At 50.1% G+C, this 18,792-nt stretch overlaps 2 protein-coding genes and 1 pseudogene across 4 annotated transcripts in view; 1 reads left to right on the top strand and 2 right to left on the bottom strand.

Moving 5' to 3' along the window:
* The window catches only part of USP20 (ubiquitin specific peptidase 20), a 44,320-nt gene extending 33,369 nt beyond the window's left edge, over nt 1-10,951 (bottom strand). Inside the window, exon 1 of one of the 3 annotated variants that reach the window (XM_042963714.1) lies at nt 10,884-10,951. The gene's annotated coding sequence lies outside the window, so the exon portion shown is untranslated. The other 2 variants (XM_042963716.1, XM_042963713.1) reach the window with 2 other exon arrangements.
* LOC122232963 lies at nt 693-11,197 on the bottom strand (annotated as a pseudogene).
* CD4H9orf78 (chromosome D4 C9orf78 homolog) lies at nt 11,118-18,672 on the top strand. Its single transcript, XM_007078826.2, has 9 exons — nt 11,118-11,278; nt 11,622-11,681; nt 12,595-12,646; nt 13,058-13,128; nt 13,986-14,063; nt 14,653-14,850; nt 15,836-15,972; nt 16,083-16,181; nt 18,315-18,672. Exons 1-9 carry the CDS (start codon nt 11,196-11,198, stop codon nt 18,404-18,406), a joined length of 870 nt encoding a protein of 289 aa, XP_007078888.1. The 5' UTR covers nt 11,118-11,195; the 3' UTR covers nt 18,407-18,672.
* Nucleotides 18,673-18,792: the final 120 nt, after the last annotated feature.

The following is an 18,792-nucleotide window of genomic DNA, read 5'->3' as shown; positions in this document are numbered from 1 at the left end:
TGCAGGATGCATGCAAACACGGACTGACAAAGATATGCACTGTTTATAATGGGGGAACTGGATACAATGTAAACAACAGGCGGTTAGATAAACAAGGACACAACCACACTCTGTCTACTGCGCAGCCATTAAAAATGATACATATTGAATCTTCCTATCCATGAAATTAAGTTAGATCTAAATACATGGAGAGATATACCATGTTCATGGACTGGTACACTCAACACTAAGATACCACTGTGCCCAAACTGGTCCATAAATTCAATGTAATCTTCATCAAAATCCCAGGAAGCTTTCTTGTAGAAATCGTCAAGCCAACTTGAAAGTTTATATAGAAAAGGAGACCTAGAGGGGCGCCTGGGTGGCTCAGTCGGTTAAGTGTCCAACTTCGGCTCAGGTCATGATCTCACAGTCCGTGAGTTGAAGCCCCGCGTTGGGCTCTGTGCTGACAGCTCAGAGCCTGGAGCCCGTTTCAGATTCTGCGTCTCCCTCTCTCTCTGCCCCTCCCCTGTTCATGCTCTGTCTCTCTCTGTCTCAAAAATAAATAAACGTTTAAAAAAAAATTAAAAAAAAAAAAGAAGACCTAGAAGAGCCAAAACAATTTGGAAGAATCACAAAGTTGGAAGACTGAGACCCTCTGGCCTAAGAATTTCTATAAAGGTTCAGCAAACAAGTCAGTGTGGTGTTGGCTCAAACACAGACATACAGCTCAAGGGAAAAGAAGTGAGAGTCTAGAATTAGACCTGCACATATGTGGTCAACTGATTTCCAAAAAAGGTACTGACAGAATTCAACCAGCAAAAGACAGTCTTTTCAACAGAGGCTCTCCATATAGGGAAATAAATGACCTTTAACCCCTACTGCATATCATCCACAAAACTTATTTAGAAATGGATCACAGCCTTCCTGTAATTGGTGGCCAACAGAAAGCTTAAAAAGAGCTTCCCTTTCCTCTTGTTCTTTCCCAGGGTTCTGGAAGAGTCAGGTTACTCTAAAATGTGTTGTTGATGGACTCCCAGTGTGCATTCTCATGTTCAAACCAACGACATTCCCCCCCTAATTCTTTCTCCTCTAGTCTTTCATTTGCTCGTGGCACTGCTGGAACTCAGCTTCAGAGTCCTTCGGTTTTCGACCTTTTTCTCCGGCTTTCATCTCAAACACCTGCTGCACCTGCAGCTCCTTCACCTTTAGCCACACACTCTCCCTCCTTCCACTCATGCCCCGAGAGCTCTGGGTACGCTGCCCTTTGCTCTTCTTGCCCACTCCACTAACAGACACAGCTGCCGTTTCCTGCTTCTGCACATGTCTGGGCATACGTGATCAGTGACATCTTTCAAGCCTTGCACACGTGTTGTCAACCTACTTCTTAGAACTGCAAAACCTCAAACATCACCATTCTCAGCTCCGGCAGCACGCAAGGATGCCGCCTTCCTCTGACCCTTCTGCAGTTAACTCCTCTCACGTCATCACGCCCTGCCATAGCGAGAGGTAAACAGTCCTTTGGGTTGTTAACAAAGCTTTCCTTCTTCTTCACCTTCTGCTTCTGGGAATTCGTAGGTTTTCTTTTTATGTGCTTGGATTTATCTGTTTTTTAAACCCTTGCCACACCTCTGGTGTGAGCATGTCTGCTCTTGGCAATAAGTGGGATGACGTTCACTTTTTCATAAACCCGGTGTCCGATGGTTTAAGTCCGTCTCCTCAAGGGGCAACACCGCACCCTGTTATCAGGCTTCCAATGTCTGTGGACTAGACACTCTGTGCTTAGGTAGACTTCCCATTTACTATCGACATAGTCAATAATGGACTACCAGCAACGACCTCATCGGCTACATCTCCAAACCCTGGGGTATCAGCTATTGTGGGCAGCAACTGAACGCCACCTTCTTTGATTAAAACTCTGGACTGTTCCAGTCTTTTTTATTTTATTTATTTATTTAAAAAAATTTTTTTTTAACGTTTATTTTTGAGACAGAGAGAGACAGAGCATGAACGGGGGAGGGTCAGAGAGAAGGAGACACAGAATCTGAAGCAGGCTCTAGGCTCTGAGCGGTCAGCACAGAGCCCGACACGGGGCTCGAACTCACAGACTGCGAGATCATGACCTGAGCCAAAGTTGGCTGCTTAACCTACTGAGCCACCCAGGCGCCGCATGTTCCAGTCTTTTTTATTCTGTGGGAAGGACCTGGATGCTCTGGAGAATACAAATACGTGAGGAAAAGGAGTTGATGAACGTCTGCATTCCCAATCGAGACTCGCCTACAGCCACAATCAATGTGAGTTCAAGCCCTCTGTCCACCGATTTTCGGTATGCTTGGTTTGGGAACTTTGCAAACCTCGCAGAGCCTTTGCGGTCCATCTGTGGAACCACCACGGTGCCCCTGTGGACGTGCCTCCCTCTGCAGGGGTGGGACCGCGCTGACCCACATCCCCGACCCTGTGGCAAGCAGCCCGGTGCGGCCCAGGCCGACGGTTCTCCTGATCTCAGACTTTAAACAACAACTAAAACTCTCAAACTTGTAGAGGAAAACGGGAGAGCATCTTTGCAACTCTGGAGGCCACAAAGATCTTAGGACACAAAGGGTGTTAATTATAACAAGATACATTGAAAAACTGGACTTTTCAAAATTAAATGCTTTTCTTTTCCAAAGATGATCCTAAGGAAAATGAAAAGGCAAAAGCTACAGACTGGGAGAAAATGTTCACAACACATGTAGGACAAGGAGGCAAGGAGCTATTGATTGACAAAAGTCTTCATAAAGGTGCATTTCTGGGGCACCTGGGTGGCTCAATCAAGTTAAGCGTCTGACTCTTGATTTTGGCTTAGGTCATGATCTCATGGTTTGTGAGATCGAGCCCTGCATCAGGCTCACTTGCTGAAGCGTGGAGCCTGCTTGGGATTCTCTCTCTCCCTCTCTCTGTCCCTCCCCTGCTCACGTGCGCTCTCTCTCTCTCAAAAAGAAGAGTCATTTATTGGATATAAATTATACCTCAATAAGACTGATTTTAAACCCTGAATAAAAAAACCCACACTTTGACTTAAGACGTCTATTATCAACATGGCTAAATCTCAGAGAATGTTGAGTAATGAGAACAAGCTGCACCACTCACACCCATTGGCAGGGCTGCTATCAAAACACAAAAAAAAACCCAACCAGAAAAAAAAAAAAAAAAAAAAACAATGCTGGCGAGGACGTGGAGAAACTGGAACCTGTGCGCTCCCAGCGAGCCATAAAATGGTGCCGCTGCTCTGGAAAACAGTATGGCGCCTCCTCAAAAATTAAACACGGAGTTACCATGTGGTCCAGCAGCTGCCCTTCTTTTTTTTTTTTTTTTTTAATTTTTTTTTAATGTTTATTTATCATTGAGAGACAGAGAGAGACAGAGCATGAGCAGGGGAGGGGCAGAGAGAGGAGGAGACACAGAATCCGAAGCAGGCTCCAGGCTCTGGGCCGTCAGCACGGAGCCCGACGTGGGGCTCGAACTCACAAACCGCGAGATCATGACCTGAGCCGAAGTCGGACGCTCAACTGACTGAGCCACCTAGGCGCCCCGCAACTGCCCTTCTTGATAGACACCCCAAAGCACTGAAAGCAGGGACTTGAACGGACGTTTGTACGCCCGTGTTCGTAACAGCACCGTTCACAGGAACCAAAGGGGGAAAGCAGCGGAAGGGGGCCATCAAAAGATGAATGGATAGACAAAATGTGCTCTATCCATACAACAGATTATTGCTCAGCCTTAAAAAGGAAGAAAATTCTGACTCGTGCTACAGTAAGATGAACAAGGTTCAAAGACGGGCTTTGAGGGCATTACGCTATGTAAAATAAGTCAGACACAAAAAGATAAATGCCGTAGGAGTCCGCTTACATGAACTACCTGAAGGAATCAAATCCATAGAGATGGAAAGCGGAACGGTGGTTGCAGGGAGAGGGAGGGGTTAATGGTCAATGGGGATACGGTCTCAGTTTGGGAAGATGGGGACGTTCTGGAGCCAGATGGGGGTGATGGCGATACAACGGTGTGAACGTACTTAATGCCACTGGACTGCACCCCCAAAATGATGAAGATTTATACGTATTTTACTGAAATTCAAAAAAATGCAATTTTCAGAAATGCAAAATGAAATTCTCAAAACTAAAAGATAAAAATTTCAAAAGTTGCATATACACACACGCACATACTATGACACCATTAAAAAGAAAGTTTAAAATGGGGGGAGGGGCAGACAACGATGATGATGATGAAGCAAAACAGTCCATGACCAGGAAGCACACCAGTCTCCATCAGGCCCCACCATGTGCTGTCCACTGTCTCTGTCCTCTCTCGGCTGCATTGTCCCCTGACCAAGAAAGGCATCTGCGCGCCACCCTGCCGCACCCTGTCCCGTCCCGCCCCGCCCCACCCCACCCCACCTCACCATCCTCTCCTCCATGGAAGGCCTCTACTTTGCATGCTCGGTAACCATTTTGGTCGTTCGCCCATTTTTCGATCTAATGCCTGTCCCCTCTCAAGAATGTGAGCTCCCCGAAGGACCTGTCTGTTTTGTGCACTGTTGTATCCCAAATACCTATAATGGCACCTGGAGCACAGCAACTTCTCAGTAAATACTTGCTGAACGGATCAAAAGTACAAAAAGCTGTAAAACATGATCACAGTAAAATGCCATTTTGGTAAACCAATCTTGCTTTGTGCCTGCAACAATGATGCTATTGTCATCATTTCTGGGAGGACGGGGATCGAGTTGATTTTTGTTTCCTCCTCTTTTGCCTATCTGCATTTTCTACAGTGAATTGATGTTGCTTTGGTAACATACAATCTGATAGGTTCCTTCTAATTCTCTTTAAAGTTCCCAGGGGCGTCTAGGTAGCTCAGTTAAAGTGCCTGACTCTTGATTTTGGCTCAGGACACGATCTCCTGGTTTGTGGGTTTGCACTGACAGGACAGAGCCTGCTTGGGATTCTCTCTCTCCCCCTCTCTCTGCTCCTCCCCTGCTCACATGCTCGCTCTCTCTCTCTCTCTCTCTCTCTCTCAAAATAAACACTTAAAAAGTAAAGTTTCCAAAATAAAAAGAACTATGCATCTGTCCTCTTTGGTATGTGCGGTATGGAGGGGGAGCATGACCTCCATCCCCTGGGGACTCTCGGGGCCCACAGAGTGTGAACAGGACACCTGAGGTCCATTTAAGAGAGGGTGCAGCCGCTCCAGAGTAGGTTCCAGAAGCCCTGACGGAGAAATGCCTCAGCTGCCAGCTGGGTGGTTTGAAAGTATAACCTTTCACCCTGTGGCTCATTCGTTTGAAGATCTGCCCTTAACGCCTTTGTTTTGTTTTGTTTTGTTTTGTTTTCCTCATTAACTTCCATGTTAGATGAAAAATTTTCATCTCCTCCTTCCTACCCTGAAAGTAGAAAAAGGTTTTTTTGTGTGGTTTCAATAAAATTAATATTCACCTCTGTAGAAGCTGGAGGGTGTCTTCACTAAAAACTGGAAAAAAAGATGGTCACTGCAGTCTTCTTCATAGGCACCAATGTGTAATTCAAGAAAGGAAACTCAAAACTCCAATATAACAGATACAACACGTATACAAGGTTTTTATGTTCATATCATGTACTTTTCTCATGACACTAAACTTCAACAACTTTTTTTTTCCCTAAGGCAGGCTTCACGCCCAGCATGGAGCCCAACACGGGTCTTGAACTCATGGCCCTGAGATCAAGACCTGAGCTGACATGGAGTGGGATGCTTAACTGACTGAGCCACCCAGACACCCCAACAACTTCCTTCCTAATGGCTAAATAATATCCCACATACAACATCAGCTACACCTTAGCCGCTTTCCTATTCTTGGACCCTTAGGGTATGTGTGTGTGTGTTGCCAATATAAATAAGGCAGCGCGAGAAGTATTTTGGAGTATAAACCTTTGGCCACATCTTTGCCCAAGGAAAAACGACTAGGTCAAAATGTATGTTTTGAAGGCTCTGGATATATATCGACAAACTTCCCTCTAGATCCATATTCTATAAGTGTATCTGTCTACCCGCACTGTATGAGCACACCCAACATAGAGGGCTTGAGGTTTACTAACATTTTTTTTCCCCAAAGTTAATGGTTAAAAAATCAGTTTGTGTCAAGGGAAAAGCTGAGGGGGTAGTGCCGGGAGCTGTGGGTGTTTACGACTGCGCACACAGGAGCCGAACCATCGGAAGTGCCTGGTCTGCAAGGGCTGTAGTTCGTTTATCTCAGTTCCCTAGGAGTCTGCACGTCGTTTTATCTCGGTGCCCAACTGGCTTGGCTTGGGGCAACGGAAAACGTGCCGGGCGTGGGCCCTGTCCTCATGGGGTACAGAGGCCCGTATCTCAACACCAGGGTACCCGCATGCAGCCTCCGGGAGGTGATCACTACTACGTCATCCACCCTTTCCTGGGCTCCCACCCCGTGTCTGTTGCACCATACATCAGCCCCGGAGTTGACTGTAATTACAGAAGGCAAGAAGAGACACCAGCAGCCCGCCTTCAGCTCCTCGCTTGGCGCTTGCTAAGCTCTGTGTCGGTAGATAAGTCGGTCGCCCCTCAGTTCCCCCATCCATGAGATGGGGACAAAGACAGCGAGGAGGGTTACGAAGAGAGTGCAGGGAGACAATGCACAGGGCCAATTTCACCTAATGGCTTCCGATCACGGGTCTGTATTGGCCCGCACAGCAAGAACGCTCAGAAACGTTCTGTACCGTAATTTGGGTTACTGGCCGTGTTTTTTAGATCGGGGAACTGAGACAGGCGGGACTGCGAGTCACACGCCCAAGGGTACCCTCCATCAGCTTTTCAGCCAGGGCTCCGCTGCCCAGGACAGCACTGCCTCCGAGCAGTCGCTACGCCCGGTGCTTCGCCTACACTCTTCACGGAAGGACTGCTGTTTCTCGTCTTAGGAAGAATGGAGCCCCTGGCACAGGGAGCCATTTGTCCAAGACCCTACAGCGAGGACACAGCCAGGAAGGAGCCGGGTCGTATCTGCCTTCACAGCGCTCCCTGCTCTTGCTTCTGTGCAAGTAAATGGAGTGCACGCAGCAGGCACTTGATAAAGACTGAAAGAGACCTGTGCGGCCGAGGGAGCTAGATCCCAGGAACAGGCCCTCCAGGAGCAGCCGGGCTGCTGGGAGTCAGCAAGGCACCTGCCACAGCCAGGGAGCCAGGACACCTCCCCTTCCCGGCCAGCCAGGCCAGCCTCCTCTCCTGGGGCAGAAAAAGCAGGGGGAGGGAGGCCCTGGCAGGCCTGGCACAGGGCCCACCCAGCTCAGGCCCTGGCGAGGCTTCTGAGACTGTTCAGCCTTAAGGAGGGCAGGCACTCCCCCCCCCCCGACCCCGGGGCCCACAGCAAGGAAGGGGGAAAGTGCCCCCTGCCCGGGGGCAGGCAGGCAGCATCTCTGGGCCTGGCACCAGCTGCTCAGACCGGGCCTCGAGTGCCCATTACTCATCATTTTCCTGGCCGTTCTGGCTACGCCCTCCTCCCGGCTAGGAGCCTAGCTCCTTAGGATGGGAGGGGGGTCCTGCCAAGCCCCCGCCAACTTAGGGAGACACCCACCTGCCCCGATCCTTGCCACACTAGCCATCCCACACCCCTGCCCACATCCCTCCACACCCCTCTGACCCTCAGAACGTGTCCCCTTTCCCTCCCTCCTGCCCTCTTCTCTCCATCCTACCTCCAAGCAACTCCATTTTTCTTAAAACCCAAATACATCCCTTCTGTCAACCCAGTCTTAATTCCCTAAGAGCCCGCCATCCTCCTGACTCCCAAAGCAGAGCCCCACAGCCTACTCCTGCCTTGAAAAGTCTTGCTTCCCCCGCACCTCTATTTCTCCTCATTGGCCTTACCCACCTAGTGTCTGCCCGGAATGGCCCGGTGTAATGGAGCTGATATGAACAGACCTCACCGAATCCTTACCACCATCCTGGAGGCCAGGCAACAATGGGAGTTAAACCCATCTCCACCTACGTCACGAAAGGAGGAGAGGCTGAGGCCCAGAGAGGCGCAGTAAGTGGCTGGAGGTCACACAGCTGCTGAGCTGCTGATCCAGGGTTTGAACCAAGGACTGCTGGCCCTGAAGTCAGTGCTCTCAACTGTCTGCTCCACAGTCTCCCCAAACAGCCCCGGCCAGCCTGGAGTGGGGGATGATCTTTACCTCCTCCAGCCCAAACACCCACATTCCGAGGGCAGCTTCCTCTGGCCTCCTTCACAAGAGCCACCTCTGAGGCATGCTTCACACAGAGCATTTTTCTGCTCGGCTTAAACTCCTCAAGTCTAGGATAACACCTCTGAAGCCTAGCACTGCAATGTGTTCCAGGCTCTGGGAGAGTCAGTTAACTGGAAAGGGCATGGGTTCGGGGCCACCCCAGGCTGGCAGTTCTTGGGGGTGAGCAGGCTGGAAGGAGTAAGTGGCCCAGGTCTCCGAGAAGCCATAACTCCTGGAGTAAGTAAATAGAAGCAGAAACTCAGACTAAGACCCCTAAAACCCCAAAGCAAGAGAGGGTCAGAGAGGGTCACGCCAAAGGTCACACAGCCAATAGATGGCAGAACGGGAACTTCAGGGGGGGGAGTCACGTGCTAAGTTGGCACAACTGGGGCTTGAACTGAGGGTCAGGACCTATACTTCAGTCCCCCGTTTTATAACGTTACCGACCAAATCACAAATGAGAATACACCAATTTAAATGTGCAACTCAATCCCCCCGCCCACTCGTGATTCCTTTGCCTTGCTCTGTTTCCCTAACCCTCATCACCTTCTAAGACACTTGACATACTTGTGTTATTAGAACCTGACGTCCACCGGATCAGGGACCTTTGTCTCTTTTGCACTCTGGCATACTTCAAGCACCTAGAACAGTGCCTGCTCCATATAGTAAATGTTCAATAAATATCTGAGTAAGTAAATCAGCCCAGCAAACTTTTATCGAACGCTTATTACGGCCCAGCTGTGAACTGCAATCACTTTGCCGGGTCCCAAACCGACCTAGACACGAATGTTCCCTAAACCCTGTAGCAAGCCTGGTTCCAGAAAGGAGCTAGCAAACCAACCCCACTTTGAGCCAAATCCATCCATGTCCTTAAACAACCAAACTCTCAAACAAAACGAAAACATGACACATCTCCGAACTGAAGAGAACCCACATTTCCTGGAGGCTCCCTCTGAGAAGCAACTTCACCTCAGCCCCCAAAAGGCCCAGCAAGACTTAGAGAGTCCGCAGCCCCTCGGCCCAGCCACCCAGATTCACAGCTGCCGCTTTTCCAGCATTACTTTGGCGAAACAGGTCTCAGATCTGTCATGGCCCAGCTGGTGAGTGGCACTGGGCCAACTCATTTGTAGTGGACGCTCCTCCCCGGGATGTCAGAGGAGAAGAAGGGTCCAGAAATGTCCTTGGCCTTCTGGCCTTCTCTCTAGTGCTGTCCAGTACCTCCTAGTGGGAGGGTCGCTGCAGGGGCGGGGGTGGGCAAAATCAGAGCCACCTCTGAAAGTGTGACATCTGCAGATGTGGACTCCCTGGGTTCCTGCAGCAATTCCCAAGGATCCTCCCCTTCAGTCAGCAGGGACGGGAGGGCCAGTGATTCCCAGGCGCCTCTGGGGTTGGCTGAACCAGACTGCAGAAGGCAAGACTTGGAGATTTTCATATACAGCTTTTGACCAAAGCCAAAAAGCTGTTCCAAGAAGTCCTGGGTCCGTTTGTCTCAGTCCAGGGAAGAGAACAGCAATTATCAGGAAAGACTGTTCCAGAGAGCCGTAGGGCATTCCAGAAGGGCCGCCCTGCTTCTGAATGGTCTTCCAGAAGAGGAAACCAGTCTCCATCAGCACCCCCCCCCCGCCCCCAGCCAATGGGCTACAACAGCAGCTGCAGCAAACATTTAAGGAGCTTCTGTGCCAGGCACTCTGCGTAACCTGCAGCAGAGTGGGGCCTGCCACTGATCCCCGCCCCACTTTCCAGCTGTGCAACCTTAGGCATCTACTGCCTCTCTGAACCAAAGTCTTCTCATCTGCAAAATGAGAGACCGCCGTCTACTTCGTGGGATTGCTGTGGGAGTTCGCTGAGATAACGCTTAGGTGAGCCCCGAGCCTGCCACACGGTAGCGCTTAAAAAGGCGCAGTGCTTTCAAAGAAAAGGATGGGCCTATATGGAGAAAAGGGAAATTAAGAGGTCCCTAAAAGTCCTGTAAACCATTATTTACACATTTAGTTATTTCCTAAGCGTTCGTTGATGCCTGTTTGTTTTGTTTTTCAAATAAACTTAACCCTCGCAGCATCCTGGGGGGGTGTAAACGGCAGAGGGCAGAGCAACAGTCCTAATGACAGAGGACGAAAACAAGGCCCCTTGAAGGTCCGGGGAGGCGGCCGGCAAGCACCCGAGGAGGGGCCCTCCGCCCTCAAACCCTCCGGAGTGGGTTCAAAACATCGGACGCGGGGATAAACTGGCTGGAGGCCATCATCAGCGGGGCAGTCGGCGCCAGGACTTTAATTCCCCACTGCTAAGAAGTGGTCATCTTTTATCCCTAAAGGAAAAAACGCATGCCGGGGCCCAGACCCTGGGGAAATAAGTCAGCGTCCCGAGACGCCACACTCGTGCTTTCAACGCTGGGTCAGGCCCCGCAGAAATAAAGGAGATGGCGGCCCCCGTTCCGGAGAAACAACGAGCCCCCAGGGCTCCAAGTGGGGCACCGGGGCCCCAGAGGACACCCCCTGAGCGCCGGCCGGAGGAGGGGAGAGGACGGCGGCGGCCGCTCACCTGGCAGCGGCGTTCTGCGCTCCTGGCAGGGCCAGACCCCAGCCCGCCCGGAGCCAGGCTGGGGTCGCCCCTGCTCGGAGAGGCCCGGCCCCCCGAAGCAGCCGGCGGCAGCCCGGAACTCACCTGCCGTCGCAACCGCGCCGCCGCCGCCTGTCAGTCAAGCGCACCCACCGCTGCACCGCGCAGGGCCGTGGGGCCCGCTGGCTGCGTCCCGCCTCCTCCCCCTCAGCCGCCCAATCGGAAGAGGCGAACGCCACGAATGGGGGCGGGGCCAGGCGGGCGGTGCGGGCCGGGGGCGGGGCCAGAAGGGTTTGGGGCGGGGCAGGGCGGTGCCGGCGCTCTGCGCTCTGCGCTCTGACCTCACTGCTGCGCGCCGGAAGCAACCCGGGCCACGGCACAGGGGCGCGGCGGCCGGACCGCGGGGCCGGCAAGACCATGCCGGTCACCGGGAAGAGTTTCCGCCGGCGCCGGGCCGATTCGGAGTCGGAGGAAGATGAGCAGGACTCAGAGGAGGTTCGGTGCGTTTGGGGTGGGGCTTCCAAGGGGCCAGAAGAGACAGCGGTTTGTGATACTCATCACCGGCCAGGCTCCTCGTTGACTGTGAGCCGAGGTTGTTGTCCCTTTCTGCAGAACAAAAACCTGAGGCTCCTAGGGCTGCGGCCGCCGCCGCAAGGCCGCACAGTAGCGAGAGATTTCCCCCAGGATGCGCGGTGGGTCTGATTGCAATGGGTCTAAGCGCAGGGTTGCCTTCTGGATCATTGTGCCTGCGGCTCAGCAGTTGGACAGGGATGCCGGTCGAAGTTGCCTTTTGAGTCTGAGTTCCGCGGAGGGTGTCTCAGACTGTGCGTTGCCTCTTTGCAGATTAAAACTGGAAGAGACCCGCGAGGTGCAGAACTTGAGGAAGAGGCCCAACGGGGTGAGGTGGGTATCGCAGGGGCCCCGCAGGAAGAGCAGGCGGAGATGACAGACACATGCCCCCGCCTGAGTCGCCACCACAACTATCTCTTCAGACATAGCCCCTTCTCTTGACACACTGTACACCTAACATTGCCCTGGAAGGAGTCCAGTGTTCTTTGCAGACGTTTACCCAGGAGATGGCCCGTGCCGTGTGGTCTTGAGGTTTGCTCCAGAGGTGCAAAAACAGGTTATCAATTCGTGTTTTTATTGCACCTGATTGCGAAATGCACACGAATTGTTAAGTTTGGAAAAAAATTTTGAAGTATAATCGAAAAAGTAAGCAGCACCCGTAATTCTCCCATCCACAGGTAACCAGCGTTAACGTGTAATGTTCTGTCCAGTGTCTCTCTTTTTTGGAGATTGCAAGTACTCTTATTCCATTCTGTTTTCAGCTCATCACGTTTTAGGCATTGACATTATGGATTATTTTTCCCAAAAACCTTTTTAGTGGGCTGCATAGTATTCCACTGCGTGTATATGCCATAATTTAACTAATCCCTTACTTAGGGGCTGTTGGTCATTTGTAAATTTTCACCACCAAATATGGGTGCAATAGGTATTTTTCTACATTTGTCTTTAGCTTCCTTTTCCCGGAAGTCAAAATCTTAGAAATGAGATTTCCAAGCCCAGATAATGCCAAATGGCTTTGTAGGAAAGCCTACCACTTCACCCTACCCCCTGACCCAGCATCTAGAGTGCTTTATTTTTAAACTGTTTTATCCTTGTAGGCTTTGCCAGGTGGCTTTGGTGCCCACTCCTCAGATCTCGCCTTTGCTCTAATGTTGCAACCTACAGACTTTCTAAGTGTTCTGCCTCGTGTCTGAATTGTGCCATTTCTCACTGTCTCTGTCTCACTCTGCCTTTTCTTTCTGCTCAGTGCTGTGGCCCTGCTGGTAGGAGAGAAGGTACAAGAAGAGACCACCCTCGTGGTGAGTTGTGGGGTCCTCCTTGGGAATGGAAAGCTGTGGCTGCTCTCCAGTAGGTGACTGTGTTTTCTTTTTTTAAAAAAGGGGGGGGGGGTGTGCCCGGGTGGCTCAGTTGGTTAAGTGTCCAGCGTCGGCTCAGGTCATGATCTCACGGTTCATGGGTTCAAGCCCCACGTCAGGCTCTGTGCTGACAGCTCAGAGCCTGGAGTCTGCTTCAGATTCTGAGTCTCCCTCTCTCTCTAATCCTCCCCCACTCACACTCTGTCTATGTCTCTCTCAAAAATAAATAAAGTTTTTTTTTTTAAATAAACATTAAAAAAATTTTTTTTAATTAAAAGAAATTACAAAAAAAAAAAAAAAAGACCACTGCCAATTATACAGATGCTTCCTCACAGCTGTGTTTGCTTTCTGCAGGATGACCCCTTTCAGATGAAGACGGGCGGTATGGTGGACATGAAAAAACTGAAGGAAAGGGGCAAAGATAAGTAAGTGGGGGACTCACTGAGATACAAAGTAACCTATAGCCCCTGCCTGGGTCTATGTGCCTCCAAGAGAGCTGGGGCCCACAACAGCAGCTCTAGTGGGGCATTCTGAAGTATCCTTCATGCTTTGTAGTTTAAAAACAAATGAAAGCAATGGGGCGCCTGGGTGGCTCAGTAGGTGAAGCCTCTAACTTGCAGTTCGTGAGTTCGAGCCCCGCATCGGGCTCTGTACTGATGGCTCAGAGCCTGGAGCCTGGTTCAAGTTCTGTTTCTCTCTCTCCCTCTGCCCCTCCCTTGCTCACACTTTGTCTCTCTGTCTCTCTCTCACTCTCAAAGATAAACAAACGTTAAAATATATATACATATATATATATATATATATATGTATATATATATATATATATATTTTTTTTTTTTTTTTTTTTTAAATGAAAGCCAGAACTCTTTAAAAGAGTCCTTTAACTCTTCTGCTTAGAGTGCTGTGGGTACTCTCCTTCGGAAAAGGTGCATTGTGTAGTGTGTTTCAGACCCAAGTGGAAATGTTGTTTTTGTTTTTTAAGAAACACGTGCTCTGTCTCTCTCTCAAAAATAAATGGTAAACATAAAAAAAAAAAAAAAAAACACATAAGAACACAATTATAAAATAATACATTTGAATAGTGTAAAAGTATCTAGTCATTCCCCAGAGGAATCTGCAACATTTTGCTTGCTTATATTTCTTCTGTTTACATATCACGTGTGTTTTTTTCCACAACCACAAGCAGGATGGGCTTGGGTGTGTGGGTTTTACTTGTATGATATCAGACTCGGCCTCACCGACGTGTGACTCAAAGGTTCCGCTTCTTTGCCCCTCCCTCCAGGATCAGCGAGGAGGAAGATCTCCACCTGGGGACATCGTTCTCCGCGGAAACCAACCGAAGGGACGAGGATGCCGACATGTGGGTATCAGCCTGGCTGTGATCGATGAGGCGCTGGATCCAGCCAGATACAGTCCCGAGATAGCTAGTCACAGATGACATTTCTAGAACCATCCAAAGGCCAAGGCAGAGTTGGCCCCTGTCACTCCACCTCCCAGGCTCGTGAACTTTGAGGGAAAAAAAATCCTAAAAATTCTTTGAAATGATGGTTCTTGGGATTTTAGATGCCCCGACTAGTAATAGTTTTCCCCTAAATATTGTAGGAATAAAACACTGCACTTGCCCACCTTTTCACTGACGAGACTGTTAACCAAATAAATGACCACCGTCGACCGTTGCTTTCTGTTTTCAGCGAACCTTAACATCTATTAACAGCAATAGATTGGGAGGACACAATCTCACCACAGAGGTTGGTGCTTTAAAGTCAAAAAAAAGTTCTGCGTGGTGAAAAAAACTCGAATTAATTTTCACGTTTCTCATTTTTGCACGGACTGATGAACACTCCTGGGCCATCACTGCTCTGTGGGCCAGTGTTGGGGACCACTCATTTTAAAGAGAGGTTTTGTGAGCTTCCCGCCTCTCCCTGAGGCCTGTGGGTTTCTCATTTCAGGATGAAGTACATTGAGACAGAGCTCAAGAAGAGGAAAGGGATCGTGGAACACGAGGAACAGAAAGTCAAGCCAAAGAATGCAGAGGACTGTCTTTACGAACTTCCGGAAAACATCCGTGTCTCCTCAGCCAAGAAGACCGAAGAGATGCTTTCCAACCAGATGCTGAGCGGCATCCCCGAGGTGGACCTAGGCATCGAGTACGTTTCAGACCCCGATCTAGCCTCTCTCCTGCCCTGGGCCCACGGAAGAGCGCTCTGCTTTCCGGCTAAGGGGACTGTTTCTTACCCGTCTCCTTGGAAACCCACAAATAACTCTATTTTCTCGGGTAGGCGGAGATGCTTGTGCCCAGAGCGTCCGAAGGATAGGTCAGCGTTGCTAGGGAGATGCTAGAGAAGGTCTCCTGAAAGCAAAAGCGTGGTGTTTTGTTTGTTGAGATATAAGAAACACATAACGTCATGCTGGTTTCAGGTATACAACGTAAGGATTATTTGTATGCAAGCGTTTATTTTTACGTGGTCTTTGTTCACAGCTCTTCGGCTGTTCTGCTCAGGCCCTTGTAGTCCTCTGTTTTCTTACCCATCCCATGAGCCTCCTTTTCATTTTTGCAAAACACCTGCTCTAAAACAGGATTGTCATGGAAGAAATATGACAGTCAGAATCCTCTTTGGACGTAAGAGAAAGTTGGGAGGCTTCTGGATCCTCGCCTCTTTTCTGGAACTAGCTTCGAGCCTTAGGTAGTTTTCTTTCCTTCTCTGGGGCTCAGTTTCCCCTTGATCAGAAGAGGACAGTAAGGGGCGCCTGGGTGGCTCAGTCGGTTAAGCATCCCAACTCTTGATTTTAGCTCAGGTCCTAATCCCAATCCCAGGGTCGTAGGATCGAGCCCCATGTCGGCTCTGCTGACAGGGTGGAGCCCGCTTGGGAGTGTCTGTCTCTCCCCCCACCCCCACTCACATGCACTCTCTCTCCCTCAAAATAAGCATTAAAAAAAAAAAGAAGAAGACAATAGATAGATAATGCATCTTCGACAGCCGTGAGAACACACGAGCTGGGAAACTGCGGAGCCCCGTGCTCCAGAGGGTGATTTCCTCATGCGCCGGTGCGTTTCCAGCCTGACTGGCAGTTCTGTCTGAGAACCGAAGGCGGGAGGACTGAATACATGGCGTGACTCCCTTCTCCCCACAGCGCAAAAATAAAAAATATCATTTCCACGGAGGATGCCAAGGCCCGTCTGCTGGCAGAGCAGCAGAACAAGAAGAAAGACAGCGAGACGTCTTTCGTGCCCACCAACATGGCCGTGAATTACGTGCAGCACAACCGATGTAAGCTGCTCTGGGCAAGCAGCCCTGTCCTGTTGGCTTGCCACCCCCCCCCCCCGCCCCCCAAGTTCCTGTATTTTGTCTGACGCGTCCCCTGGTCTCTTTCGATCCAGTTTATCACGAGGAGCTCAATGCCCCCATTCGGAGAAACAAAGAAGAGCCCAAAGCGCGACCCTTGAGAGTGGGTGACACGGAGAAGCCAGAGCCTGAGCGTAAGTACAGCAGAGGCCCCAGAGCTGCCCGGAGCAGTCATCAAGCCCCTGGAGGCGGGGTGGACTCTGCAGGGGTGGGGCTTGGGCTCTGGGGCTGGGGCATCTGGGCTCCACTCCACGTTCGTTTCCCTTCCCCTTGCCCAGCCTCGGTTTGCTCATTTGGAAATGGGGATAGTAACAAAACCTACCGTTAGGGCTTGCTCTGACGATTCACTGGGCTATTAAATATCAAATATAATAGAAACTCGAAAACTTAGCATATTTCAATAAGCAAAACTAAACTCAGAGTTACTCATAATTTTGCCAAAAGTGAGCGCCGTTAACATTTTTATGTGTCGCCTTCCAGACTTTAAAAAAATATTGACGTAGGGGGGCCTGGGTGGTTCCGTCGGTTAGGCATCCGACTTCAGCCTAGGTCATGATCTCGCTGTTTGTGAGTTCGAGCCCCACATCGGGCTCTGTGCTGACAGCTCGGGGCCTGGAGCCTGCTGCGGATTCTTTGTCTCTTTCTCTGTCTGCCCCTTCCCCACTCACACTCTCTCTGAAAAATAGAAATAAACGTAAAAACTATATCGATGCATACAGAAACATATGCCGTACACATACTTCATAGGGTCTCCTCGTTTTTCACTCAGTAGTGTGCCCTGCACGGCTCTCTGGGACAGTAAATACGTATTTTCCCTTTCAGTCGCCTCGTGTTCCGCGGCATGGAGCTACTCCGGTTCCCTCTAGTCGGATGCTTACGTGGTTTCTCATTTTCCCCCATTTAATCACTGTCGGGCTGACCCTTTTTGCCTACATCATGTCCTTCGGCTACATGCCAAGAAGTCGCCAATGCTCCTCTAGAAGTGGGGTGCTGATTTGTCCCTCCCCCTCCACTAGCAGCATCCAGCTGTGCCCCTTTCCCTCCAAGGGTCTTCTTTTTCGTACCAATGGGGTGAGCCTAAGGAAATGCTAAATTTGCTGAGGCTTCTGAAAATCCAGGCTGTTTGCTTTTTCTTCCTTCCTTCTTCTTTTTTTTTTTTTTTTTTAATATTTTTATTTATTTTTGAGACAGAGACAGAGCGCGAGCAGGGGAGGGGCAGAGAGAGAGGGGGACACAGACTCTGAAGCAGGCTCCAGGCTTTGAGCTGTCAGCACAGAGCCCGACACGGGGGCTCGAACTCACAGACGGTGAGATCATGACCTGAGCCGAAGTCAGGCGCTTCACCGACTGAGCCACCCAGGCGCCCCCCTCTTTTTTTTTTTTTTTTTTTTTTTAAAGATTTTAAGTAATCTCTACACTCACCACAGGGCTTGAACTCACAACCAGATCAAGAGTCACTCATTCCGCTGATGGAGCCAACCAGGCGCCCCGCTTTTTCTTCCTTCTTACTTGAGAAATTATTTTCTATACCGTCTTGGGTGCAGTCATTAATTCCCAAAGAGTTTTGTGTTATTCCCACATAGTAAGCAAGGACTTTGGAGTCACCAGACTTGGGTTCAACTCTCAACCTACGTTCACTTTCCGAGTGACCTTGAGGAAGACCATCTAAGCTCTCTGAACAGTGATGGCAATATGTCCCCGTTTGAATTGCCGTGAGGGTTAAAAAAAAGGCATATCTAGGGGCGCCTGGGTGGCTCAGCTGGTTAATCGTCCGACTTTGGCTCAGGTCATGATCTCGCGGTTTGTGGGTTCGAGCCCCGCGTCGGGCTCTGTGCTGACTGCTCAGAGCCTGGAGCCTGCTTCAGATTCTGTGTGTCCCTCTCTCTCTGCCCCTCCCCTGCTCATGCTCTATCTCTCTCTGTCTCAAAAATAAATAAACATTAAAAAAATAAATAAGCCGTATCTAAAAGTATTTAGCACCAGGCCTTGTACCTAATCAAACTCTCCCTGAAATAGAACACCTGTTGTCACCTGGTCCCATGCTGATGTCAGCATACCCCACCGTACCGTCATCTGACTCCACCCTGTGTTTATTTCACTCACTCAGTAACCAGTCTTTACTGAGGCCCTACTATGTTCCTATTCACCAGGGTAGGCCCCGGGGCTTCTGTGGGGAATGAGGCAGGCGTGGTCCTAGCCTAAGCAGAGCTAAAAACCTGTCGGTTGATTCCAGCACGGCCAACAGCTTCTGCTCTTTTCCTTCTCAGGGTCCCCTCCTAACCGCAAGCGTCCTGCTAACGAGAAGGCTACCGATGACTATCACTATGAGAAGTTCAAGAAGATGAACAGACGCTACTAAGGGTAGCAAAAGGGAGAAGTGCAGGATGGACGTAAACAGCACTGTCCCCTCCCTAACCCCTTGACAGACGGCTTCCCAGACAGAGGTGGACAGAAGTTTATTTGCTACCAGACAGTTCCCCAAACTGATCTCCACTGGTCCTGCCACTTAGCTGCTGGATTTTCTGGGCACTGCGTTTGTGACCTTTGAAACAAGACAATGTGGAGTTTTCCTGTTTGGGGGCAAACTCCGTTCTTGTGTGAGCATTATAAAATCTTGTTCGTAAATCTATTGACTTTCTCTGAATATTTGCCCTGGGTCGGGAAGAAACAGCGGTGTTCGAAGCAAGAGAACACCCTTTCGCTCGTGCTACTATTATAATATATACGCAATCGTGTCTTGTACTT

This window comes from Panthera tigris, chromosome D4 (genome assembly GCF_018350195.1).
Source record: "Panthera tigris isolate Pti1 chromosome D4, P.tigris_Pti1_mat1.1, whole genome shotgun sequence".
Classification (NCBI taxonomy): Eukaryota; Metazoa; Chordata; class Mammalia; order Carnivora; family Felidae; genus Panthera; species Panthera tigris.
Note: the sequence above shows the minus strand (reverse complement) of the source record. Positions and strands in the feature narration are given on the sequence as shown.

Excerpts from the sequence above, each read along its gene's own strand:
- CD4H9orf78 (XM_007078826.2), top strand. The coding sequence starts at position 11,196 with ATGCCGGTCACCGGGAAGAGTTTCCGCCGGCGCCGGGCCGATTCGGAG. Across the intron at positions 11,682-12,594 it reads AAGAGGCCCAACGGGGTGAG|TGCTGTGGCCCTGCTGGTAG; the intron begins GTGGGTATCGCA and ends CTTTCTGCTCAG. Across the intron at positions 13,129-13,985 it reads AAGGAAAGGGGCAAAGATAA|GATCAGCGAGGAGGAAGATC; the intron begins GTAAGTGGGGGA and ends CCCTCCCTCCAG.